General features: G+C 41.3%; 1 protein-coding gene across 1 annotated transcript; it reads left to right on the top strand.

Moving 5' to 3' along the window:
- Positions 1–11,675: 11,675 nt before the first annotated feature.
- LOC117451282 (proteasome activator complex subunit 3-like) lies at positions 11,676–24,294 on the top strand. The gene is made up of 10 exons (XM_034089504.2): positions 11,676–11,830; positions 13,265–13,297; positions 13,454–13,516; positions 16,115–16,219; positions 19,309–19,360; positions 19,479–19,594; positions 21,729–21,797; positions 22,271–22,393; positions 22,491–22,577; positions 22,991–24,294. Exons 1-10 carry the CDS (start codon positions 11,789–11,791, stop codon positions 23,069–23,071), a joined length of 771 nt encoding a protein of 256 aa, XP_033945395.1. The 5' UTR covers positions 11,676–11,788; the 3' UTR covers positions 23,072–24,294.
- The last annotated feature ends 1,486 nt before the right edge of the window (positions 24,295–25,780 follow it).

The raw sequence follows: 25,780 nt of genomic DNA, 5'->3' as shown, positions 1-25,780 counted from the left end.
TTCATTCCGATGGCTGGCGTCTATGTCACGTGATCTTCAAATTTCTCCCTGCAGAAAAAGAAAACATGGTCGAACTTCGTTTTATTCTCGGTGGAAAATGCCTATTTTAAAGTTAGTTTGGCCATTAAAATGCGTTTTGATGTCATTTGATGCGAGAAATATGAGTTGTTATTTCAGATTATGTGTGCAGTGGATGTACATGATCTTTAGTTTGCTAGTTATTACGAAGATTACTTCAGGAAATCGCGACGTTTTCATTGTTACCAAGGTGGTTGCTAGGGACGCTGATATCGATATTATTTCTGTTATGTTGTGTAACTGTTTAATGGTGTTATCTTTATTGCTACCCCCTTCCCCGTCAATGTATAGTGTTGGTCCACAGCGCAAACGTATTAGTTTAACAAAATCCGCATCTAAAGATAGCCTACGTTATTTTCCCCTGTGCAATTCCAGTCTCACATCTCACAGCACATCGTTATTAACAAATACCGGAAACAGACCGAAAACATTTAAAAAAATAATAATAATACTTTATTCCGAGTGTGCTTGCTTTTCTCTTTGAAAGTCATCACATACCGGCATTGTAATACACGGTTCGGCTGCATTACATATTACATATCTGCCGTAGTTCTGTATTTATAGAGCCCTGATGAGAAGACAAACATGAGGAACTGAAAACGTGACGTGGATCATAAATATATCAGCCATTAAACAACATCTTACATTTCTTTTCACACAATACGTCTCCTTGCAGTATCAACACTAATTCGGCTCACTTTTATATTTGATCCAATTGGTAGATAGGCTGTATTTACACCATAAAGGTGCACAGCTGATGTAAAGGGACACCTAGTGGTTAAAGCATGTTATTGAATTTCATTATTTTTATTATTAGATATTAATAGGATCCCTATAAAGTATATTCATTACTCGTTATTCTCTACTAATAGTTAATTAAAGACTGTATATAATGACTATTTTGCACATCCCTTTCAAGATTTCAAGATTTTCTAAGGTTTTCTAAGGCCTACACAACTGTGGTGTAGTTCTGCACTGAATGAAAAACTTGGGTCGCAGGTTCCTCAATAGTGCATTACAAGACATCTATCAATATTTGTGCATACCTCCAGCAATGTTAACTATGTTGAAGCACTTATTTTAACTGATATTATACATAATGTATTATACTCTTATAAGATGTATGTAGATATTTCATCTCCGGCCTTGTCAGGTATTGAACAATCAATAAATAAAGAACACAGAATTGTTGAATATAAAACACAGCATTTGTGTGATTATACTAAATGATTTTCAAATAAACACCACTGCATATTTAACTGTTACACATGTAACGCAAATGTTCCAACTTGGGATCAATAAAGTATATCTTATCTTAAGCTGATCGATGGCTACTGCCATATTTGCAAAATGTGCCTATGAACAAGTGCATGTTTCAGGCTTATCAATTAATGTAATGTTATCAATTAAACACAGGGGTCACAAACATAAGACCAGCTGTTAAATAAAGCTCTTCTGACCTTAGCTGGCATGTGTGTATATATATTAATACTGCCCATTATGGGCACAAGCCATTTTCACCCATTTATTAATTATATGTTTTAAATGTGAGTGTTTCCTATCCCCTAAACCTCCAGGGATGTACACAGTTTAATACTGGCAACTTCTTATTATGGGAAATACGAAAACGTCTTTTAAAACTACAACTCCCAGTAGAGTGCCATAGAGAACATGTTGCGAAACAGAATAGCCAGCATGTGTAGTTCTGGGGACGGGGTGGGGGAGGGGGGACGCGGTGGACCCGTTCAAATCCAGTTTTGGACAGTCTGGTGGTTCCATCCCATTTCAAGTGCTGTTTGAGAATCGGCTTAACTGAGCACACTCTCCAATCACAGAGCTTGAGGACTATCACGGGGTTTGTCAAACAGAGCACATGGTGTAGTCCAAACGATAGCTGGGGATTCTGGGTAGTGTAGTGTCTTGTGCCATCCTTTACTCAGAAAAAATATTTGTTTCTCCGAATCGAAGGGGAAAAATACAAAAGCATTGCACACAATTTAAACCAATCAATGTTGTGTAATTAACAAGGATAATCTGGTGTTTTTTAGTCGATGAGTAGTGCAGATATCACTGTAAAATCAATCGACAGTAAGAGGAATACTTACATCCGGGTGTACAATTCTCCGTTATCCAATGGGAATGGACGCTCACATTGCCTTTAAGGGCAGCCGACACAAACGAATGCCGTGCTTCCATGAGCGTCAAATCCCGACGCAGATGGGAATACATTGCAATCAGTTGAAAGCTATTTGCGTCCCTTTATGACGCTGAAGGAGCCTAGGAGCGTCACAATTGGACGCCACGGAGACTGACCAAACGTCGCTCCTGGACGCTTAGGGAGTGAGAGTGTGTTGCTCTTGGTGAATGAAAGACAAACATTAAAAACATTCATTAAAAATGATATAGTCAGGTTACAGTGTAACAAATAGTCTCAAGAATGCAAATGTAAATTGTAAAATTAAAGAAACATACGGCATGGGAAAGTTTTTGAGGAGAACTAGGCACCACCAGTGGCTAATCTGCTGCATGTTTGTCTTGGAATATAAAAAGCACACAACCAGATGGGTCAACAACTCATGTCCTGAAAAGTCTTGTATCCACAAGTGATATCAATGAAAAACTGAAATATGAAACCCTTATTTCTACATACCTCATTGAAATCAAATTGGGCTCTTGCCACAATGTAAAATGCGTACTGTAAATAAAGAAATAGTATATTATGTTAGGTTGTTGTGATGCTATGGTGTTCATTGACAAATAATATTCCTCCGTGAATGTTGTTTTGGATATGAATAAATCACAGCATGTCTCAAACTATGAGCAATGATGGAGTGCATAGCATGCTGAAAGCATTATACATTTGTATACATTATTATAAACAGAAACATAGGACTACTATATGTATACTGTATATCCAGTATCTTACCATCAAAACAAACACCCCACAGTTGTTCGAGAACCCTTGTCTTGGTAGGCCCTGTAGTGTGAAAAGTCAAAAATGACAATTACATCATACTCTTCAGTAGAATAATTTTAACAAATCTAACCTGGACATCATCCACACCAAGACTTACCCAAGGCCCAGGGCACAAGATCTGAGCAAGGTGTCTGTGAACACAATGCATGTGAAAGATTAGAATAAGTACAATTTAATTCAACTTTGTTGAACACTGTTTAATTCAACAGAACAGCCCCGCTGTCAAGTGGCATCTATGGTTCTGTTCAATGCCTTTTATTTAATACAATGCATCCCATGTTAGCTCAAATAAAACAGAGCCATAGATTAAAAAAAGATAGACAAGTGGTCTGAAACAGAACTGCACTGTCCGGATGTGATGGAACTGTGCGCCAAAAGACCTGAATGGTTTGGTGCGATGATCATCTCTCCAGCCAGCGCCACGGAGGGGATCTAGAAAGAAAATCTCCCTAGCTTGTGGCCTCAGTATCTGTTAATATCACACGTTCCAATATCAACAGGTATACTTTGACATACAAACGTTATATTATAAAGTTGTAGGATCTGTATTATACAACTAAATGAAGCGTTGAATTTAAAGATAGAAACACTATTTGCGGCATGGCAAACTTCATTGTACAGTAAACAAACAATAGCAAAGACTACACGTACTCACACAGAGTGTCCAGTGTCCAGTGTCCAGGTTCCCACACTGGAAGGAGAAGCCGTTGGAGGTTTGCTGCTTTTTCCTGGAAAAGCAAAAAGCAGTTGTGTTGATGTGACTTCAGTAATGAGTTGGTACGAAACATGGAGCAGCAACATGGATAATCATGATCAGATACCGGCAGGTGTTGCATCGGATTGATGGTGGAAGATGGTGGAAACCAGGCAGCTATAACATGGCTGTTGGCAGCACAACGCCATCTACTCTCTGTAACAGATGTAGTTTCATAATGTAATATCTTATAATTGTTTGATATAATATAGTATGTTTTATACATATATTTACATATTTTAGAACAGCTTCAATACCTTCTCAATAACTGTAAGACAGCTGTTCAGGATCTGGCAGAATACAAACACACAGTCAGTAAAATACAGAGTACATGAAACGTGCCAACAATTAAAACAAAATCAGTTAGAAAGAGTACAAGAACAAAGAGCGTGATCCTCTGATTACCATCCCATCCATGTCATTAGCCAAACCCTACTCCAAAGATCTGACCGCGTGAGAGCCATCTTGCTCACAAAGGCTAGATGTGTGTTTGGACTTTGGGTCTTGTCCAGAACCTGTGCCAGCTAAAGGAAGAAAAAAGAAAATGAAAACCGGCATTTTAAGTCATATTTAGCAACATACAATATTTGAACTGCTGACTAGTTCACTTTACTTGTTTGTTTTGAACCTCCTGAAGCTCCTGTCCCCAGCAACCTGTGCTTGCCATAACTGTGTTGATACTAGTAAAGTCTCCCTGGTCCTTGGCATCATTCACTTGATAACAAATCAACAACACAAAATGTATGTCTTTATACAGTAATATAATACTGTATACGATATCAAGCAGATAACTGACAGTCCTGTTGCTCCTGACCATCTCCGTGGTGTTCTGAAGATGCAGTGGCCATCCCAACTTGTGAAGGAGGAGCTGTTGAAATGAAATAATATTAGTTCTCCAGATAACCACATAAAAGAACAAGAACATAATGATTCTAAGAAATGCTTCACCTAATGATATCCTCCCGTTGACATCAAGCTGCATTTCCACATCTGCTGGGATGATGTTTCTGTATTGCTCTTTAGCTTTGTTGTTTGTTGTCACATCGTCGTGGTGCAGTATATTTATGTGCAGATATATGTGTGTTGAGGCTGTTGTCATGTTCAAAAAGTAATTGTTTTTCCTCATTCCTGAGAACAGTTGTTCCGCACATTGACTGTGTATGCGCCCCGCCAGCTCTGGCACAAGCTCTATCCTTGTGAGAACATCCCTTTCATCGTTGCTGTTCCCCTGGTGGAATACATCACTCAGTGCATAATGCTCCGAAGAACCAGTGAGAGGGTGGCCATTTTCATCTGTTGGAACTTTGGGGTGTTTCAACCATGGCATATTCACATGAAGCTTGCCCTCTGAAGCCTGCTTCGTGTTCTCCGGAGTAGGCTCCATTAACCGTCCTTGAAAAGGTTGACATGTCTCTGGCTGTCGACGGTTACCACACACCGCCACTCCCCTTGAACAGTCATACACAGTGACATTGGGAAAGTGTTTCCACGACAGCAACAGATCCACATTGTCCCGTGGGCTCTCTGCTCTGAGGTTCAATGTGAATAGACAACCCCACATGGGCAAGTATCAGCCCAGCCACCTGAAAGCAGAGGTCTAAGTTATTAACACGATGGTAGGAGGGATCTTTGGGGATGAAATGTGTTCAAATACATAACTCCATGATCCGTGTAAAAAACGATGCAAATCAAGAAATATGAACAGGTGGAATCATCTTAGAATATAATTATGATGTTATTTCACTAACCTGAGGCCCCCCAAACTGTCTCAAAGACTTTGTTATAAGTCACTCTATTGGACATCATATCTCTAAGTCTGAGAACAAGGTCTGTCTTGGAGCCTTTGGTGTCCAGACCACTTTTATTGCAGAGTGCCCTTACTTCCTCTACCTGCCAATTCTGCAAATAAAGTACACTTTAATCACATGCATGGTGCACTTTCCAAACTATTTCACATTATAATCACCTTGAAATTCATGATCTCATCAGAAAGCCGCTCCTCAGTGACCTCCAGGTGCTCACTGTCATCTGACATTGTAGTTGTAGGGATCTTTTGAAATGCAGTGTTCAGGATGAGGTCAGACTGCCTGGTCTGTGGCCGATCCATGGTGCCCAGTTGTTGTAACTCAGAGGCACAACAAAGGGGTTCTTCTTACCATCTTTAGGGACAATTGTAAAATGCATTGTTTCAGAAACCATTCTAATCTTCATACATTCATATAATTCAGACAAACGTTTAGGTCAATAGCTGGCTTTTCATTCTGTGTGACCTACATGGAATGAAACCCTGACTGAGCATTTCCACAGCCACAGCATCCCATGTCCATATAGTCTTGGGATGTTCTCTGAATTTCACTGACTGTTATATGAAACATTTGTGATTATCTCAGATAACTACATTAGCACAACCATGTACCCTGCTATCATATGATGTTACATGCATGAACAAATTAACTGACAATAACAATATATGTGTCACGATCTGTCTTTATGGTGTTTTGTAGTGATGTTACGTATTGCGCCGAGGCTTCGGAGCGTGTGTCGAGTAATCCCCGAAGCTTTTTGTGAACCTTGTATCGAGGCTTGTATCGTTTTGGGCCAGTGACGTCATCGATGACAAACGAAGCCTCGCTGCCTGTCGACACCACATGACTGCTTCAGGAAGCCATTCAGATCGGTTGAACCGTTGAACCACTACGCTCATAATACCCATGGATGTATAATAAGAACCATATTACCCCTCCTGTACCCGGGCCCGGTGACACGATGGAATCAAGAGAGCTCAGACCCTCACTCATAGAGGTCGGAACATGTCATAAGTATAAATAGATACAAGCATAAATAAATGTAGGAATAAAAACATCAATAAATACAGGAATACATATGTTGCAGTGTTTTCAGGGAGCTTTAGTGTGTGTGCTGTGGCTCAGCTGGAAAGCAGTTGACTCATGACTGCAGGGTCTCTGGTTCAACGACTGAACAATACGTATTTGTTGTTGTTTATAAAAGCTACAGCTAAATGAGATAATGTAGTTAATAAATGTATTCTTTGATATGGTTTAGCCTTTCTCAGGCTACAACAAGTTTATGAATATTATTAAGGAATACAAATCCCTCTTTGCAATGTTTACCAGCCTCCTTAGGCTTTTCAATCACAATCATTAAACTGGAATAAATACAATATTGTTAACATGAACATATGATTTAATGTTCGTTGTTTAGAGTTATTCTAAGGCTTTACTCATTGGGAACTCGGTATGAGATACAGCACACTGTTGAGATGTCCAACCTGCCTGTTTTACACACTTTGACCAGCAGGGGGGTTTGTGTTCAGATGAAGCCCATGATGAAGCCTCATGAGATGAACCCTGTTGCGAACCAATTGGCTGGAAAGCTTCAAAGCTTCATAAGGCTTCATCTCGCCATCACTACTTTATGGTGTTTTGTCTTGTCTAGATCTGTTTTTGGTTTTCTGTCTGCGTTGTGTCTGGTTTAAATCTGTCTGTGGTTCCCTGTCGTTAGGTTCCCTGGTGTGTCTAATTTACCCGATTGTGTTCACCTGGTGTCCCCGTGTTTTCTCCTCCCTCCTCACCTGTGTCTTGTTTGTGTGATTAGTCTTGTGTGTATTTAAGTTCTGTTTTTTCTGTCTGTCATTGTTGGTTCGTCTTGTGTCATGACTAGTTCGTCGGTGAGTGTTCTGTTTTGTCTTTGTTATATCCTAGCCTTGAAATAAAGGAGTTTTTTCAGTTTATATCTGCATTTAGGTCCTGCTTCCAACATACACCGTAACTTTACGAACCGACCAGAGAAATGGACCCAGCAGATGATCCTTTTGAAAGAGAGCTGCTTTCATTCACCTACTTGCTGTCTTGCAGCTATGGTGAATGGAGGGGAGCGTCCGGAGTTCAACAGTGAGAGGCTGTTTTGGCAGAGGCGCACCAGATGGCAGCAGAGAAACTATGTTTTATGTTGAGTTCTTACCTGACTGGATTTTGGATGTAATTCCCGGCCTGCTAGCCCCAGGCATGCTAGCTCCATGTCTCCCAATTCCCAACCTGGCACCATACGCCTTGGTGGGTTCCGCCTGAAGTCAACCCGTGCTTCTTCCCCAGTTCCTGCTCCTGTCCAGGAGTTGTATTCCGGAACTCGTCTGGCTTATGGAGGTCCACAGAGTATTCAGGCGGCTGCTAAGAGGAGTCGTCGCAAGGCCAGGCTAGCAGCCCGAGCCCCAACAGCCATGGTTCCGGCTACAGAACCGTCCCACACAGCCATGGTTCCGGCCCCAGCAGCCATGGTTCCAGCCCCAGCAGCCATGGTTCTGGTCCCAGTTCTCCCGACTCCAGCCCCCCGTGTTCTGTTGGCAAACCAACTCTCTCAAGTCTCCTCTCGAGCTACCTCTCGAGTCCCCTTTCAAGACACTTCTCAAGTTCCCTCTCGAGTTCCCTCTCGAGTCCCCTTTCAAGACACTTCTCAAGTTCCATCTTGAGTCCCCTCTCAAGTCACTCCCCCAGTTCTCTCTCGAGTCCCCTCTTAAGTCTCCTCTCCAGTTCCCTCTCGAGTCCCCTTTCAAGACACTTCTCAAGTTCCCTCTCGAGTCCCCTCTCAAGTCTCCTCTCGAGTCCCCTTTGAAGACACTTCTCGAGTCCCCTCTCAAGTCACCCCTCGAGTAATCTCTCAAGTCTCCTCTCGAGTCCCCTCTCGAGTATCCTCTCGAGTATCCTCTCGAGTCTCCTCTCCAGTCTCCTCTCGAGTTCCCTCTCCAGTCTCCTCTCGAGTTCCCTCTCCAGTCTCCTCTCGAGTTCCCTCTCCAGTCTCCTCTCGAGTTCCCTCTCCAGTCTCCTCTCGAGTTCCCTCTCCAGTCACCTCTCGAGTTCTCTCTAGTCCCTTCTCAAATCACCTCTCGAGTTACCTCTCAAGTTTCCTCTCGAGTTCCCTCTCGAGTTCCCACTCAAGTCCCTACTCAAGTACCGTTAGAGGTTCCGCTGGGGGTCCTGCCAACCCTTTGTCCTGTCTCGTTGGAGGTCCTGCCGTCTACTCTCCTGCCGGGGGTCCTGCCAATCCTATGTCCTGCGCCGTTGGAGGCCCCACCGACTACTCTCCTGCCGGGGGTCCTGCCAACCCTGTGTCCTGTTCCGCTGGGGATCCTGCCAGTTCCTTGTCCTGTCCCGTTGGGGGTCCCGCTGACTACTTTCCTGCCAGGGGTCCTGCCAAACCTGTGTCCTGTCCCGTTGGAGGCCCCGCCGACTACTCTCCTGCCGGGGGTCCTGCCAACCCTGTGTCCTGTGCCGTTGGAGGCCCCGCCGACTACTCTCCTGCCGGGGGTCCTGCCAACCCTGTGTCCTGTGCCTTTGGAGGACCCGCCGACTACTCTCCTGCCGGGGGTCCTGCCAACCCTGTGTCCTGTCCGGTTGGAGGCCCCGCCGACTACTCTCCTGCCGGGGGTCCTGCCAACCCTTTGTCCTGTCTCGTTGGAGGTCCCGCCGTCTACTCTCCTGCCGGGGGTCTTACCAATCCTATGTCCTGTGCCGTTTGAGGCCCTGCCGACTACTCTGCTGCCGGGGGTCCTGCCAACCCTGTGTCCTGTGCCGAGAACCCCTTTTTGAACTCTGCCTTGCCCCCGGGCCGTCCGCCCGAGAACCCCTCCTTGAACTCTGCCTTGCCCCCGAGCCATCCGCCCGAGTCTTTTTTTGGGAAGTCTGGGATCCGTCCCTTGAGGGGGGGGGGGGTACTGTCACGATCTGTCTTTATGGTGTTTTGTCTTGTCTAGATCTGTTTTTGGTTTTCTGTCTGCGTTGTGTTTTGTCTTGTTTAAATCTGTCTGTGGTTCCCTGTCGTTAGTTTCCCTGGTGTGTCTAATTTACCCGATTGTGTTCACCTGGTGTCCCTGTGTTTTCTCCTCCCTCCTCAGCTGTGTCTTGTTTGTGTGATTAGTCTTGTGTGTATTTAAGTTCTGGTTTTTCTGTCTGTCTTTGTCGGTTCGTCTTGTATCATGACTAGTTCGTCGGTGAGTGTTCTGTTTTGTCTGTTATATCCTAGCCTTGAAATAAAGGAGGTTTTTTTTGTTTATATCTGCATTTGGGTCCTGCTTCCAACATACACCGTAACAATATGCCCAGCATGGTATTGAATCCGTGTATCTACCGTCCAATTGTTTTTTCTTTTTTAAAGACGTAAACGGAAGAGCGTCTGAGAGGCCTTTTTGCTTTTTACCTTACAAAATGGTCTACTGGTCATTGGAGCGAGGGGCGGGGCAAAACTGATGATGGAATTATTTTTTGTTGCCATTAGTTCTTCGTGAGATTGTTCCTGTTGGAACAAGTACTAGTGAAACTAGCCCCACAAGTACTACTATGAAGTACTTTTCCAGTACTCCTCTGTCAATGTCCCCTCCTGAGAACAAGAATGCATGTTTCTCTGCTATGTTGAATAAGCGTTAACACACCTTTCTTCATGAGGCTGATATTATTGGACAGAGTATTTTAAGAGGATGGTAGACATGATATCAGCAATACTTCCAGTAAGTACTCCGGCAGCAGCATTTTACACCTTGGAAAGTCTTTAGAGTATGGCCTGGATAGCTGGTCACAACTATCCTTCAGCACACTGACACACTGACGTCACTCTTGTTGGCCTCTTATCTTTTAATATATGATTATTTCTCAGCCGCTAGTTCGTTCCTCACATATTCTTCAGTCTCATCAGCCTCATCCTTCCACCAGTCCCAGTCAACGCAGCAGCCTCAATTACACTTCCAGTAATTCCAATCTTTATTCCAGACTCAAGGTCCATATCACATACAAAAAGACAAAACACACATCAATATTACCAGTGTCTGACTCCATATGATATTGTCCTGATGCTGTAAGAATGATACCCCATGATCACAAAATGACCCAAGGAGACACCCATGAGTGCCAAGGACCTCATAATGTATGTCATTACATCACCCATTATTATAACAATTTGATTTCCTTTTTTACACGGATTGAATCCGTGTATCTACCGTCCAATTGTTTTTCTTTATTAAACACGTAAACGGAAGAGCGTTTGAGAGGCCTTTTTGCTTTTTGCCATACTAAATGGCCTAATGGTCATTGGAGCGAGGGGCGAGGCAAAACTCACTGACGTGATTTCAAAACAAAAGCGCTGATAATATTATAAACAAAGGGAATGTGAATTTAGCGATCACAACGAAAACGGACAAGACACACATTGAGCCCAGAAAATGGATGTTATTAAGGGCTGTACATATAATAAGCCTCTGTCTAAAATGGACAACATTGTTAGGAGATTTATACAGCGATTCTGCACTGCGGTCACTCAGCCGCCTCTCGAGTTTGTTTTTTCAAATCAGCTGCTCTTCATTATTCCTGTTATAATTTTCTTATTACATTTCTTATTCATGTATTATACAAATGTATTATCACCATTATCCTGCACAATTATCAATAACTCCCCTTCACTTTTTCTATTGTTCTGTGATTAAAAAACAAAAACTAATTATAGTTCATGTTCAATAAGTATATTATTTTCCTCGTAAAGAAAACATATTATTCTTGCTTTTGTTCAACATATGTGTTTAGATGTCGTAGTTGTTTTGCAGATGTCATGACAATAAAACCATTTGAATTGAAGTGAAGCGAAGAAGAAGAAGAAGAAGAAGAAGAAGAAGAAGAAGAAGAAGAAGAAGAAGAAGAAGAAGAAGAAGAAGAAGAAGAAGAAGAAGAAGAAGAAGAAGAAGAAGAAGAAGAAGAAGAAGAAGAAGGGGTTTGCTTGATTTCATTCACTGCTGCGTCTGGGAGGGGCGGCTCTACATCCCGCTGACGGAAAAGTGTCTCTGAGGATTTCGAAAAACAAGCACATTGAATTCACGTGTCGCTTTCTGAGTGCGTCATTGTCCTGACGCCGTGCATGCGGTGTATCTGGAGCAGCAGTAAACGGTTATTTTCCTGGACACTTCTTCACCTTTATTCAACAACATGTCATCTTTACTGAAAGTCGACCGCGAGCTGAAGAGCAAAGTGAGTGTGTGGATCCACCGAGAACATTCCACATGTGTTTGTATCACTGTAGAGGCTCCAAGCCGGTCACTAATGTGCTTCTTAGCGGCTCCCTGTAATATCATTAAGTTTTACAACAGTAGTCCTTGGCTCTGCTCACTGAAGCATTAACACGTTTTTCTTTACTTCGTTTGCGTCTCGGCGGAAGTAAACATTACTAATATTATATTAGATAGCTTTTTATTAAATTATAATGTTTACCTTTAGTGTGTAACATATTGCATAATGTCCATGTGTCCCAACAACAACGATGGTAGAACACTAACGGCAGTGGTGGAATAAGTACTTGGATCCTTTATTTAAGTAAAAGTAGAATACGCTGGTCCGAAAACACTTCATGACAACTGATAGGCCTGAATTGAGTAGAAATATGGAAGTATTGTCAGCTAAATGTACTTAAAGTATCAAAAGCACCCATTATGGACCATGGCTCTTTTGAAAGTATTATATTATGATAGAATATTACATTATTCCTGATTTTAATTGCTTATATTTAACAATCTAACTGTGGGAGCATTTCATGGTTGTAGTTTGTTAGTATTACGAAATTTTTCGAATACAAAATATTTATATTGATAGTACCGTACTGCATTATTTCATATACAATGCATGGAGGACTATCTTCATGCATCCAAACCCTATTAAACTGTGCAACTCAGCATTAGTGTTGTATTAATACTTATACATCACAGTACATATTGTATTAATGTACATGTTAAATAATGTAGTGCAATGTGCACACTTTTAATTTTACTTATTTTGTTTATATACATATTGTATTTGATCTATTTATATGAAATGTTATTCTAACTTGTTATGTTTACATCAATATCTTTATTTTATTTGATATTTGTATTGCACATTCTCCCTTTATAACTTCTTATGTTTATATAGAAACATATGTAGTATATATTATGTTACATCATCTTTTTTATTTTAGTATACCCTTGAGGTTTATAAAAATTAAATTGTTACTAATGTTTGCTATAAACATATTTATTTGAATTGTATTTGATCGTTTATTGGACATTTTCCTCTAACGTATCAGGTCTATCAAATATCAAATGTCTTTTTATTGCGTATTCTCACTTTAATTTCTTATGTTTATATAAATATATGCATTTTATTTGATCTATTATTGGACACTTTACTCTAACTTCTTATGTTTCTTTAAAACATTTATTCTAATTATTTGTATTTTATCTTAATGGACTTTTCACTTTAGCTTCTTATGTTGTTGTCAATATTTGTATTATTACATTTTTTTTTTTTTTTTACATTTTTGGTTTATTTAACGAAGGTGGAGCCACTGTCACATAGCCCAGTTTTTCCTTGGATAAATTAAGTATTTAGATTCTGATCGATTGTTTTAATTGTCCTCCAATGTGTTGGCAGGTGGAGACGTTCAGGACTCAGATCAGCAGTGAGGTAAGTGTCTGACATCACACACCTGAGCCTCTGGTCACTCTATCTGTCTTTCACTGTATGTCTGCTTTCTGGTTCACTTTATGCTTCATTGTAACAATCTTTGGGAAAAGTATGTTATTCTAATGAGTCAACGTTTATTCCCGTTTGTTTCTGTAGGCTGAGCACCTGGTCGCCTGCTTCTTCCCGAAAAAGCTCCTGGAGTTGGATCAGTTTCTCAGGGTGAGAGACCTGACCGCAAACTGAAATTGAATAAAGTGTAGAATCACGCATTATGACTGCCCTCTGTGGTCACTGAGGGTAACGATAAGTTCACTGTAATAGCAACACATGGTTGAGCAGCTGAGCCGTGATGCAGATAAAGAGGTACAGTGATGGCCGACACGGAAGTTAGTATCAAGAGCTCCCTGACAAAAAGCTATGGGATCTTTCCATCGGATATCGAGACAAACAAAGATCTGTGGCAAACACACCTTTATCATACATACACGATTTGTTCAGCAGGATCATCTCCACAAGTGAATAGCACTTTTATGACTTTTGAAGCCAGAAGTAAAAAGCTAACGCGAGGCAATAAACAAACGATATCCCACAGCTAAAGGTGGCTAATGTCCGATTTGATGACATTAGTCTCATTTGGACACTCGATAGCATCTGCTGTTTTTAAGACCTTTAAAAGCTTCGGAAACATTCCCCAGTGGGGTATTTACTGACGTATGTTGTGTTGTAGAACAAAAACAAATCTTCAGCTTGTGTTAACCACATACCTATTTCAGGTAATTAACCAAAAACATGTTCCAAAACTTTTCACTTTGAAGAGCTTAAATGCTGGCTGGTTACCAGGTTTTAGAATGTGTTCTTGCATCCCTCTATTGGTCAGAGCCCGTTTATCTTGCCTTATTACATGGCTTAGTTGAATACTCGATTCTGATTGGTCAATTCAGAACACGTGACACGTTGTTAATACCGAACAGACAGACCGCTGTCAAGGACTTATTGACCGTTGTTAAGGACGCTCACATCTTCAGAAAGAAGTCCGGTCGATTTAACTGTATACAGTTGGGCCGAAAAGCAAACTGCATGCATACTAAAACTGCATGCAGTTTGCTTTTCGAACTGGGACAAGAAAAACAGCGGAGAAGTAACGGGGCAGAAACCCTCCTTTTTACGCAGCGGTCCAGACATAGACATCAAACGGCAACACATATTCACTTGCCAGTTACTTTGTCATTAGGGCAGGGATATCTAGATACTTTCCAATGTTTGACATCATGAATTGTGCTACTTTTAAAGCAAGGAGCGATGTTTTCAAATCTGTAATCAAAAAGCTCCTCAAAAACGCAAGCAGGTCCTACCGTTGGCTTTTCAAACTGACAAGAGACGCTCTCACTGTTTTTCAAATGTAACAGTTTGAAAAGCAAGCAAACTGTCTGATTGTCTTTAGTTTTCCGCTGTCGTGTGATAGCAACATGGAGGATTTTAACATTCATTTTAATATATTTGGAGAGCACAGTAATTTGGAGTAATAGTTAGTGGCTGATGAGTCCCCAGTGAAGAAAAGAAAAAGACAAGAGGGACAAGAAAACAGCGGAGAAGTAACGGGCAGAAACCCTCCTTTTTACGCAGCGGTCCAGACATATACATCAAATGGCAAAACATACAGTGTGCAGTTACTTTGGCATCAGGGCAGGGATATCGAGATACTTTCCAAGGTTTGACATAATGAATTGTGCTACTTTTAAAGCAAGCAGCGATGTTTTCAAATCTGTAATCAGAAAGCTCCTCAAAAACGCTATCGAAGCAGTTCCTGCCGTTGCTACGTTAGTTCAAACAGTAACATCGGACTATTTTTCTTCGCGGATGCATGTCAATTTAAATCAATACATACAACTATTTTTTAAATCAATAAAATCATTTTCTAAATCCATAAAAGCATTTCAATTAATATTGGGAGTCATAACGTTACTTTGTTGAGAATGTGGCCATGTAATAAGCGGGATAATGTGCAGCGACTTGGTCATTATGGGGAAAAGAACACCTTCATGCCGATCTAGATCCCTCCGCTTCGCGTCGGGCTCCTGATCAGCCTGTCGGTGTTCTTTTCCCCATAATGACCGCGTCGCAGCACATTATCCCTTACTTAGCTGGCAGGACAATGCAGAGAGCCTGATTCAAAGAACACTGGTACCACGGCAGTAGTTCCCCCTAGTGGCATCTCTTCAGACTCGGTGCACGTTCTCGTCAGAGGTCACGTCTTGTGCGGCACCTAACACTACCTCACTAAATGCATCTATCATGTGATGCATATGAAGAAAAGGAAAAGAGATCAAATCATAAAAGCAACTGTTAATTTGAACATGACAACAGAATATTGCTGGTAAAAAATGACTAATTTACTAATGTTGATTCCCAGGTGAATCCAAAATTATTCTTAATGACTTTATTTTTGGCCAAATCTAAAACGCATACATTTTACCGATTTTAATTATCTATAATGAATATTAATTGAGTCTGAATCAGATTTTCTCCTCAGATAACACACTAGATCTAGACTAGAACATGCAGAGTGGAATTCATTTCCCCTTAGGAACCATAAATGATATCAAATCAAGGTCTGTTTTAGTAAATAACAAGCCCTAGAATGTTAATCAGAATTATTAAAAGGTTTTATTTTATATTCAAACGTCCTTAGTTTGAAGCATCTCTGTCTCCTGTAGAGCAACAATGCCAATTCATTTGTTGAAAAGTGAATAGTATATGTTATATTTTTGTATGCCATGAATATGAGTTGATTTTGGACCTTTTCCCTCGGTGTTCCAGGAGCCGATTCTCAACGTGACTGACCTGAAAGAAATCCACTCAGAGATCAAGTTCAGAGTCCCAGAACCCATCCTCTTCACCAACAGCCATGACGGCATGGACACGGTGAGTCAGCACTTTATCGTACAGTGACTACAGAATCTCATAGTTTCAACTGTTAGCATAGTCACCATGTATGGACGCTCTTGAAAAAATGTATCTTGTTATTACATATTTTTATTTTATTATACACTTTCCAAGACAGACATAACAACTAATGGTGCGCTCACACCAGATGCGATTTTTGGGGGCAGCGCAATTACGCGGACAGGTGCGAATTAGCTCCGACGGCGTGCATGAAGCGGTTGATGCCAATGCCGCGGTGCGATTGAAGGGGGCCTCGACAAACGCTCAAGTTAAAAAAACTTCAACTCGAGCGTCAAATTCGCATGACGAGATCTCGCGGCAGCCAATCGGCGGTGAGGATCTCAGTCTGCCGTCACTGACGTTGAAACACAAAACCAACATCAACCGTTAGCTGTTAGCACTCAGAGCTCACAGCTCCTCATATCTGTTCAGAAACTAGCCAAAAGTTAAACAAGTAAAAACCACAGACTGTGTCATGGCGAATACAGTCGCTGCTTTATTTATGTCTGTAGGCCGTTGTTGTGAGTGTGGACGGTCGAAGCATATACTGCGTTAGCTTAGCCAAGCTCCATTTAGAAAACACACATTTTAAAAGGTTTTTCGCCTGCCGTCTGTCTGCAGACTTGTCAAGCATTAATTCATGGTTTTTACTAACCGGTAGGGATGCTCCGATCGCCAATTTCGGGGACGATCGCTGGAATCAGTATCGGCCGATCCGATCGAGTGGGCGGAGCCTAAATGGAAGTTTTAAACATCACTTTAAATCTTCCATTTAAAGTGATGTTTAAAACTCAGTTAATGCTCATTGACTGGAGCTTCCACAAAGAACAATCAACTTAATTATGACATTGAAATGAAGCACATTATTCAAGTTTACTTTAACTTTGGAGAAATGAGCGGCATAAACAAAAGAGTACAGCAGAAACAAGGAAAAAACAATAGAAGTTGGTTGGAGGGATTAAAGCCTTCCTCTGTGTATTTCATGTGTTTCTATCAAACACTCTGGAACACATGCAAAACATACATGGAGATCCAAGTCAACATCCACTTTTTCACAATTAAAACAAAATGGAAAGTAATCATAAGTAGCATCTTCCTGCCACATCCTTTGGCCTTCTGCAGAAGAGGGAGTTTCTCAGTTGTCATGGAGATGGTTCAGTTGCTATGAGATAAAGTACCAGTCATGTAGTAACGGTAGGGGTGGGCGACATTGAAAAATATAATATCACGATATTTTTCAAGCAGTATCACGATAGACGATATTTATCACGATAGACGATATTTATCACGATATTTTTTCATGTCGGTTATTATGGTTATTTTTCAAGTTACTTAACAGTCCAAGCACCTACAAGGTAACACAAACTAAAATAAAAAGGAGTCACAGACCAAAATGCCATCAAGCTGGTTTTAATTCTGCATGAATCCCTGAATGAACAATTCAACAGGAATGTTGAGATGGCTTCCTCAGTGTTCAAGTGGGTAGGCCTACACTCTACAACAAACGTTAACACTGGTTTCTTCACCAAGTAAATTGCACTCTCTTGCTAAATAAAATAAAATATTCAAGGCACAGTTTCTCAGTATAAAAATGCACTTTCTGTTTTAGGTAGCACTAGCAGTGATGTAACATCAATACACATGAAAAGGGGAGTAAAACACAACTAAGTAAAACATAAAACACCAATGAGGAAAAGTCAGTGCCAAACAATTAAAATGTAAACTTTAGACTTGAAGTGCAATCAAAGACTTTAACATAACTGAACATCTGTTTCAAAAGGGAAACACTATAAATACCTTATTGATCAAATAAAATACAAGCCAACAGAATCAACCAAGACAATAGATGAAGTGCAATACTGTCTGAATCCAGACAGTTGGTTTTTACTAACCGGTATCAGTATGTAGTTACTTCGGCATCATTTTGAAACGTGTATTACAATTAAATCACGGTAAAATAGGTTAATTTTGTCGTAGTTGGTTTCCACCACAGAATTTACATGGATATAAGCCCCGCCCCCTCTCCAGCGCGTCCTGTTTGAGTGACAGGAGTAACACAGCTGACAGCCGCGGTTGGAGCGATGAGAATATTCGCATTGCGTCCGTTGTGAACGCAGCATATCGCAGTTCAGAAACCTGTTCTGACGCTTTTAAAGCAACTTCGAGATGTGAACAGTATCAGGGGCCCATGGTGGCCGTAGGACGTAGGCTACAATTATTTTCGGGGCTTCACGGCCGCCGTGAAAATCCTACCCTGGTGCACTATCACGATAGATATGATATCTCTGAAAAGGCATATCGTGGAGACCTAATGTCGTGGAGACGATATATATCGCCCACCCCTGAGTAACGGGTGATAAAGCTCAATTAAAGAAAATACTTTAAGGAAAATTAATGATGAATGAAAACACTTTTACACCATTACGGTCTGATGTAAACAAATAAACAGTCGATTAGAACAACAGCCGTAGTCATGGTTACTGTACATATAACATATGGTGACAGGATGTTGAGAGATGAGGATGAAAACAAATAAATCCAACTGAAGAGAGCTTCGCCCGTGTTTAAGTACAGTGATCGAGAGGGGCAAACGCTCGACAACAACCGAAAACACTTCCATTAGTCGAAACGTGCTGCGGTTTCAAAAACAATGCAAATATAAAAACAGAAATGTGCCAGAACACATGCAACTGAAGAAACATCTTCACCAACAAAACGCTTTAATAAAAAACACTAAGAAGCTCATAATCCAACGGAAACCAGGGGACACTAAAGAGTGACGCACAGCTGGGATCGGAGCGCTTGGTGACGTTCAGGGTTATAAAGCTGAACAACTGTCTCGGTTGGCAGACTTGGTTTGTTTCATAACTGTAAGCTAACGGTCAGTCAGTCAGTCAGTCGAAGCACACCTTTAAGGTTACCGGGCTTCTTTTGCCTCTATTACGGTACAGCTGAAGTTAGAAAGGAAAGCGTGTGAGAATGGACGATATGGGATTCAGATCGATCTCCATCCATCAGGACCGTCTGTCATGAATACAATGATGTGAGCCCTTCTGTTTGTGCTGCAGAACTCCAGGAAGAGGAAACTTGACGATGGACTCGCTGATGAGAGCTGGCAAGGTAAAAGAATCCCGGTGACCGCCTCGTGTTACCGCGCAGCAGAGTGTGAGAGCTGTAACCTGCCGCTACAGAACTCTTTGGTGAGAGGAACAGTTTGTAATTGTGGACGCTCTTTCAGGCGGAACCAAAACAGCTGTGATGCCGGAGGGGATAATAAAATGCAACACCAAGCTGGTGGACCTGATCGAACGAGTCAAACCAGAGATCCGCACGCTGATCGAGAAGTGTAACACAGTAAGTCTCATACAACATGCAACCTAAACTAACTGCGCAGACATGTGTATGCTATATCATATCTGATGAGCCAACCGCAGAGTGTTTCAGTGATTATTATGTTATAAGCGAACAATCATTTATTATACTAAGATATTTCATTAAGAAGGATAATCACCGTATATCAGTGTTGTCGTCAAGTCACCGATTCACCAGTGCAAGTCACTGGAGCCCCCACTTTTCGAGTCAGTCATCATTACCTGTGTTAGAGTCCGAGTCACCCAAGAAGAGTCCAAGTCACAAGTCTTCATATATTAATCTTCGTGGATATATGTGTTGAAATGTAGCTGCTCCTCTACATTGCTTTTATCCTGTCATGTTATACTAATCTGTCTATTGAACTGCTGTGAAGGCAGTTTGGCTACAATATATTGTAATAGGTGCTATACAGATATAAAGCTTATTACTAATATTAATATATAAATAAACTATTTAAAATGAGTTACCTTTTAGAGAAGTGATTATATTTGAATGCCAATATTTTCTTATGGTAAAGTTTTCGTTTTGCACTTTTATTTTGATAGTAATAAGATCGGGACTCTTATTTTGAAGGAACTTTTACCGGAAGTCAATGGACAACGGAGCAGTGTCAACACACATGTGATGACCGATAGATGCCGAATAGATGAACATATACTAAATAGTTGCATTGGGTTTCTCGCACCTGGCTGATAAGGGCATAAGTTATTACGTTGGTAATGATTGTATACAAGCAAGGGTGTGCAATAAACAGATCAGTTGGAGAGTCCAGGACTCGAGTTCTCCATCTCTGCCATATATTAACGACATGTTGATAATCGGTAAAGCGTAAATGCAACCGGCAGACATATTGCTATAGACATTGACGTCACCACCGCTAAGCTAAAGGTAGCTAATGTTCAGCATGATGACCTTTAGTGGTCTTATTTAGACACGTAAAAGCTTCAGACATTCACAAGTGGGGTTTTTACTGACTTATTTTATGACTTTAATTCTGGAATCTATCCAAAAACTAGTCAGAAAACGATTGACTTTGAGACGAGGGGAACCTGGAAGTGCTAAAAAACGAATTTCCTGAATTTGGACTTATTCCTACACCACTATTAGCCCGGCATCTGTCCTGTGTGACTGGGTGTTTCTCAATGTCGAGTACGCTTGCTTGGTAGCACATGTCTTCCGAGCATCTTGCTTCAGAAGCGAGGCAAGAATCCTTCCTGGCATTCAGAAAGCAAAGAGTGGAACAGGCGAGCAAGTGTGCAGGTGTGCGTCATATGAGAGGCCCCGCCTTACATTCTCCGCCACAGATTTGGGGAAATTGGTCCGTAGAATTCCAAGTATGCTGGACATTGGAACAGTACTTCGGCGGCGTAATATGCTTGAAATAGTGGCTCTGGAGCAGCTTTACTCGACATCGAGAAACACCCACTGTGTGCAGCTGAGAATGAGCAGCCTCCTCTGTAGGAGCTGTCAGGGTGAGCTTGAGCGATGCAGAGTAGATGGGACGAAGAAACATGTACTGTTTCTCAGTAAACATGAAACTACGTTTATGTATCAGAAACCTTTAGCTACTTCCTGGGTACAATCAGTTTATAAGTACTTCACTATGCTTTTGAAATGAAAGTGTTTGTAGTGGCCGTTTATCAAAAGTAGAACAATTTGAATGTTGTAGTGACTCGTGATCCAGAGCGTCACACTACCTTGAATGAAGACCCAGGGTTTCACAGGTGAGTCTGAAAGGTGTATTCATGTGAATCACAGCTTCCACATCCATATGCCTCCTGGCGTCCACTACCGACTGACAGACACTTTGAAACTTGGAGAAGTAAGTTACACTCGAGTCCTGTCACACGGTCACACGCGGGCCATCAAAACACTTCTATTGTCTTACTGGCATAGGGTCGTTTTAAACTGTGCACGAGAGTCTGCTGTACGGCATGAAACTCAGTCCTAAACAATAATACATATTAACCTTAGCACAGTCCAGAACAGTTTACAAAAATTAAATTATTATAAAATGATTATTACATTAATTAAAATTCAAAGAATATACACCTCTTTTGCCAACATACACATTAGCATGCATCCTCACACGCCTTCACCTCTTGTGTTCTGCCAGGTGAAGATGTGGGTCCAGCTGCTCATCCCCAGGATAGAAGATGGAAACAACTTTGGAGTGTCCATACAGGTCAGTACACTTCCTGGGTTCAAATAGATGATCCTGAAATAAGGATAGCAGTATTACCTACCTGAATACCTGATTCTCATTCTCTTTTATTTCCCTAATATTTACTCTTCTATAGATCTGTACAGAATATACAGTATGCTCTATATTTGAATGTGTTGCACTCCCTATGTTTGCCACTAGGGAGCAGCACTGACATGCTCCTTAACTTCCACACTTACTGTTTATTTCAGTTAAGCACTCAACTGGGATTGTACATCGTGTTAAAGTGCTGGTTTATATTACATTTTATAATCAGCGGTCATGTAAACACTAAGTATACTGCTATACTTATCTGCATCCCAAATGACTTTCTACTTGTTTCAGTTAAACCCTGTTATAATGCACATAGGTTCAGCAATGGTATCATTTGTTTAAGCTTTTTTAAGGTAACATTATCATAATAATAATAAAAACTTGTGTGTGTGTGTGTGTAGGAGGAGACAGTGGCAGAGCTGAGGACAGTGGAGTCAGAGGCAGCATCTTACCTGGACCAGATCTCCAGATATTACATCACAAGAGCCAAGCTGGTCTCCAAAATTGTCAAGTACCCTCACGTGGTGTGTAATCTGTGTGTGCAGCCTGTGGCCGCCAGCGTCTGTCTGCTCTGAAAAGCACAGCTGGTTGTGTTAATAACAAGCTGTCTGTAATCTTTAGGAGGACTACAGGAGGACCATATCAGAGATCGATGAGAAGGAGTACATCAGTTTGAAAATCATCGTCTCAGAGCTCAGGAACCAATATGTGAGTGCTGATTCAAACCGGGTCAGAAGAGACGTACAATGGGACAGAACTCCGCTGTACAATACTCTCAATAACGACTTGCAGGTCCTAAACCTATACATGAGTCAGCTTTTTACCACCTGCTGTCTCTACAGTTATGAAACCTGAATATAGAAGTCTACCCAGAGTATTTGTCAGTGTAACCTTCAAAGAATATATCAATCTCATACACAAATAGTTTAGTTTTCTTCTAACTTTTGGTAATCTAATACGAGTGCAGCGCCACTCATACAAACCGTTTCTAGTGCTTTCTTGGCTAATCTTACTTTCAGGTTCCGGGTTAGATGAAAACGAGATCCAAATGTTATTTCCCCAAAGTCCTTTTCTGTCTGAGTCACAATGTTCATATTAACATGTCTGCTTGTTGCTTACAGGTCATCCTCCATGACATGATCCTGAAGAACATCGAGAAGATCAAGAAGCCAAGAAACAGCAACGCTGAAGCTCTTTACTGACCACACACACACACACACACACACACACACACACACACACACACACACACACACACACACACACACACACACACACACACACACAAGCTCAGTCAACAATACTGACCAATAATTCAATTTTTTGTCGTGGACTATCTGATATTTTTCGGTTTTTACAACCTCGGGACAATTCACGCCGTGTCACACCACACCCTACTTGGGCAGATACTTGCTGCTGCCGGGCTCACTGTACTATCTGTATGACCCGGCTGTGTGGGTCCATAGTGAGCTAGAGTAATCCATTAATATGCTTTTGAAAAAGCACAGATACGTTTCAGCTGTTCCTTTTGGCCTGACCCTGCATCCTCCCACATGCTGTCTGACACGTAACCATCAGCCTTACTTCTCAGTACTCTGCAGCGTGACCTCTGACTTTTTCCCATAGGTACCGGCTGCAAGCTGTACTTACAAAGCCCCCGTCTGCTCCGCTGGGACTGAAGCTCAGCCTCCTGCTGCTTCTCTTCCTAGCTCCTTCCTTTTATTTAGTTCATACCCCGTGTCCACTCCGACTCCAGCGAGTCCTCTCCTGGTGGCCCTTAAACTGTCAAGAACTCCCATCTCAAACAGTATGCAGAGATGCGACTGGAAAGCTTCTCAGGCATGATTCCATTCCTCATTTTTTAGTCTTGGTCTTGACGTGAAGAATATTTTGTATTCTTCGCCCTGCCCACTTTCCTTCTTGTCTAGTGCTTGTTGTATCTTAGCATCATACTGTTTCTCTGACATTTCAAGAAGATAGCCATTTAGCCTGCCCTCCTTTTACTGTCACACCCGAGCTCACCCAAAAGGAAAAGAGAGTGTCTGTAGTTCCATGAAGCTGTTATAGTTTTTAAAGCCTGCTCAGTTAATATCGCTTTCAATCTGGACTCTTCAGTTTCCCTGATGTATTCTGCTATAATGATGTTATCTTGTATTTGTTCACATTGTGATGCCATATTGAAGCCCGGTGCTTTAATGAACTTTTGCAACTGACCTTATGGGAAATTAAAAAGTCACGTCCAGGATCGCCTTTAAAGTGCATGCACAAATGTTTTTATTTCAACTTTTTATGCAAATAAAGTGTTAAAGGAACAAATCTCTCTGCGTGCTTGAAAATGTGGTCGAAACAAATTCAAAATCAATTGAAATGTAAATCCATGTAACATTTTATTAAAATAATTCACCATAATTGCAGTCTCACGGGATTCCACTCTCACGTGTTTTTACTGTCGGTCGGAAAAATCCCAGGGTCCCATTCGCTCGGTGGAAGCTGAGTCACAAGCATGCTCAACCTGGGGGGTATACTACGAAGCACGACGCTGAAGTTGGCTTCCGATTCAGAGCATCCGATTCGGCAGTTAAGGGGAAAGTTAAGGGACATTTAATTTACAGCGCTGAGCGAACAATCCTCCGTGTTTGAACCTCTTAAATCGCTGCATAGCCGATTTATTTGGACTGGATTATCCCAGAGGGTCTAGAGATTCTTTATAACCCAGTTTGAGATTTGTGAAACCTTTATTCTATTTGTGAAAATACAAACACAGGTGGAAGGCTGAGGTTGCTGCAGCAGATCAGGATCAGAGAGTGAACCTCCCAGCTGGGCAAGCCTTTATGCCTTCTTGAGGCTCCGCCTCTAGATGGGCGGGCACACACAGGACGACACTCCCAGTACCTGCCAGAGGACAGACAGGCAGAAGGGGAGGGGTCGTCACAACATGTTCTTTTGTTTTGTTTTATTGTTCCGTCTTTGTATTTAAGTATTCCAGTAATGTATGTTGCATGTTTTAATTTGATTGTATTTACTTGTTTAAATGAAATGTGTTTTAGGTTCACTTATAAAATATGTCCCGGGACAACGGATGAAAAACAGCCTCTTGGCTAACTCTGGCACATGTACAGGAATGTTAATTAATGTGCACTGTCCCTGTTAAACAAATGAATGAATACATACAAATAAGTGTGTGCTCCTCATTTAGGTGATCATTCTTTATCTACAAAGTTTTCGTATCTTAAATTCTGTTTCATAGCAAACAACAAAATGAAAGAGATGTTAAAGGAATTCAGGTTCATGAGATAAAGAGAAAGGCTAACCTTCAGTCTTTCATCCACTCTGAACGGCTTCTGCTGCTTTGTCCTAAAGCTAAATATGAATAGCAATTATTTTTCTGAGAGAGAAGACAGGATTACAATGAACCAACTTTCTCATTCCATTGTTACCAAAGTGTTATTTTCTAATCTTGTAATGTTTTTCACATTCCAAGCAATCCTAGTACTCAAGAGGACACACTGTAATTAGGCAAACTAAGCTTGTTGCTTAAAGTAAACTTGAACAATGCTAGTTATAGACTATATTTAATTTCCTGTTGAAATGTTTTGCCTGCAACTGTAAATACATTACGTTTATATAAGTATACCTACGTATCTGTTGAATTTTTATTTGCAAAAAAAAATTAGAATAAATTTGAGAAGTAAATACTTTGTTCTTCCTTAATTAGCTGTCCGTACTTAGCCGGACCATAACGATGTGGCAACACGGGAGTTAGCCCCACGTGTTCTTTGGACGGTCGTCTCTTTGATGACGGCATCTCCTCTTCCAGGCTTTTCATTTTCTTCAAGGCCATCATAGAAACGCCAGCTTCTATCCAAACCCAATCTGTGGAATGCCACAAAGTGATTTGCAGGCCCCAGGTG

The sequence above is a fragment of the Pseudochaenichthys georgianus genome, chromosome 8 (assembly GCF_902827115.2).
Source record: "Pseudochaenichthys georgianus chromosome 8, fPseGeo1.2, whole genome shotgun sequence".
NCBI lineage: Eukaryota > Metazoa > Chordata > Actinopteri > Perciformes > Channichthyidae > Pseudochaenichthys > Pseudochaenichthys georgianus.
Note: the sequence above shows the minus strand (reverse complement) of the source record. Positions and strands in the feature narration are given on the sequence as shown.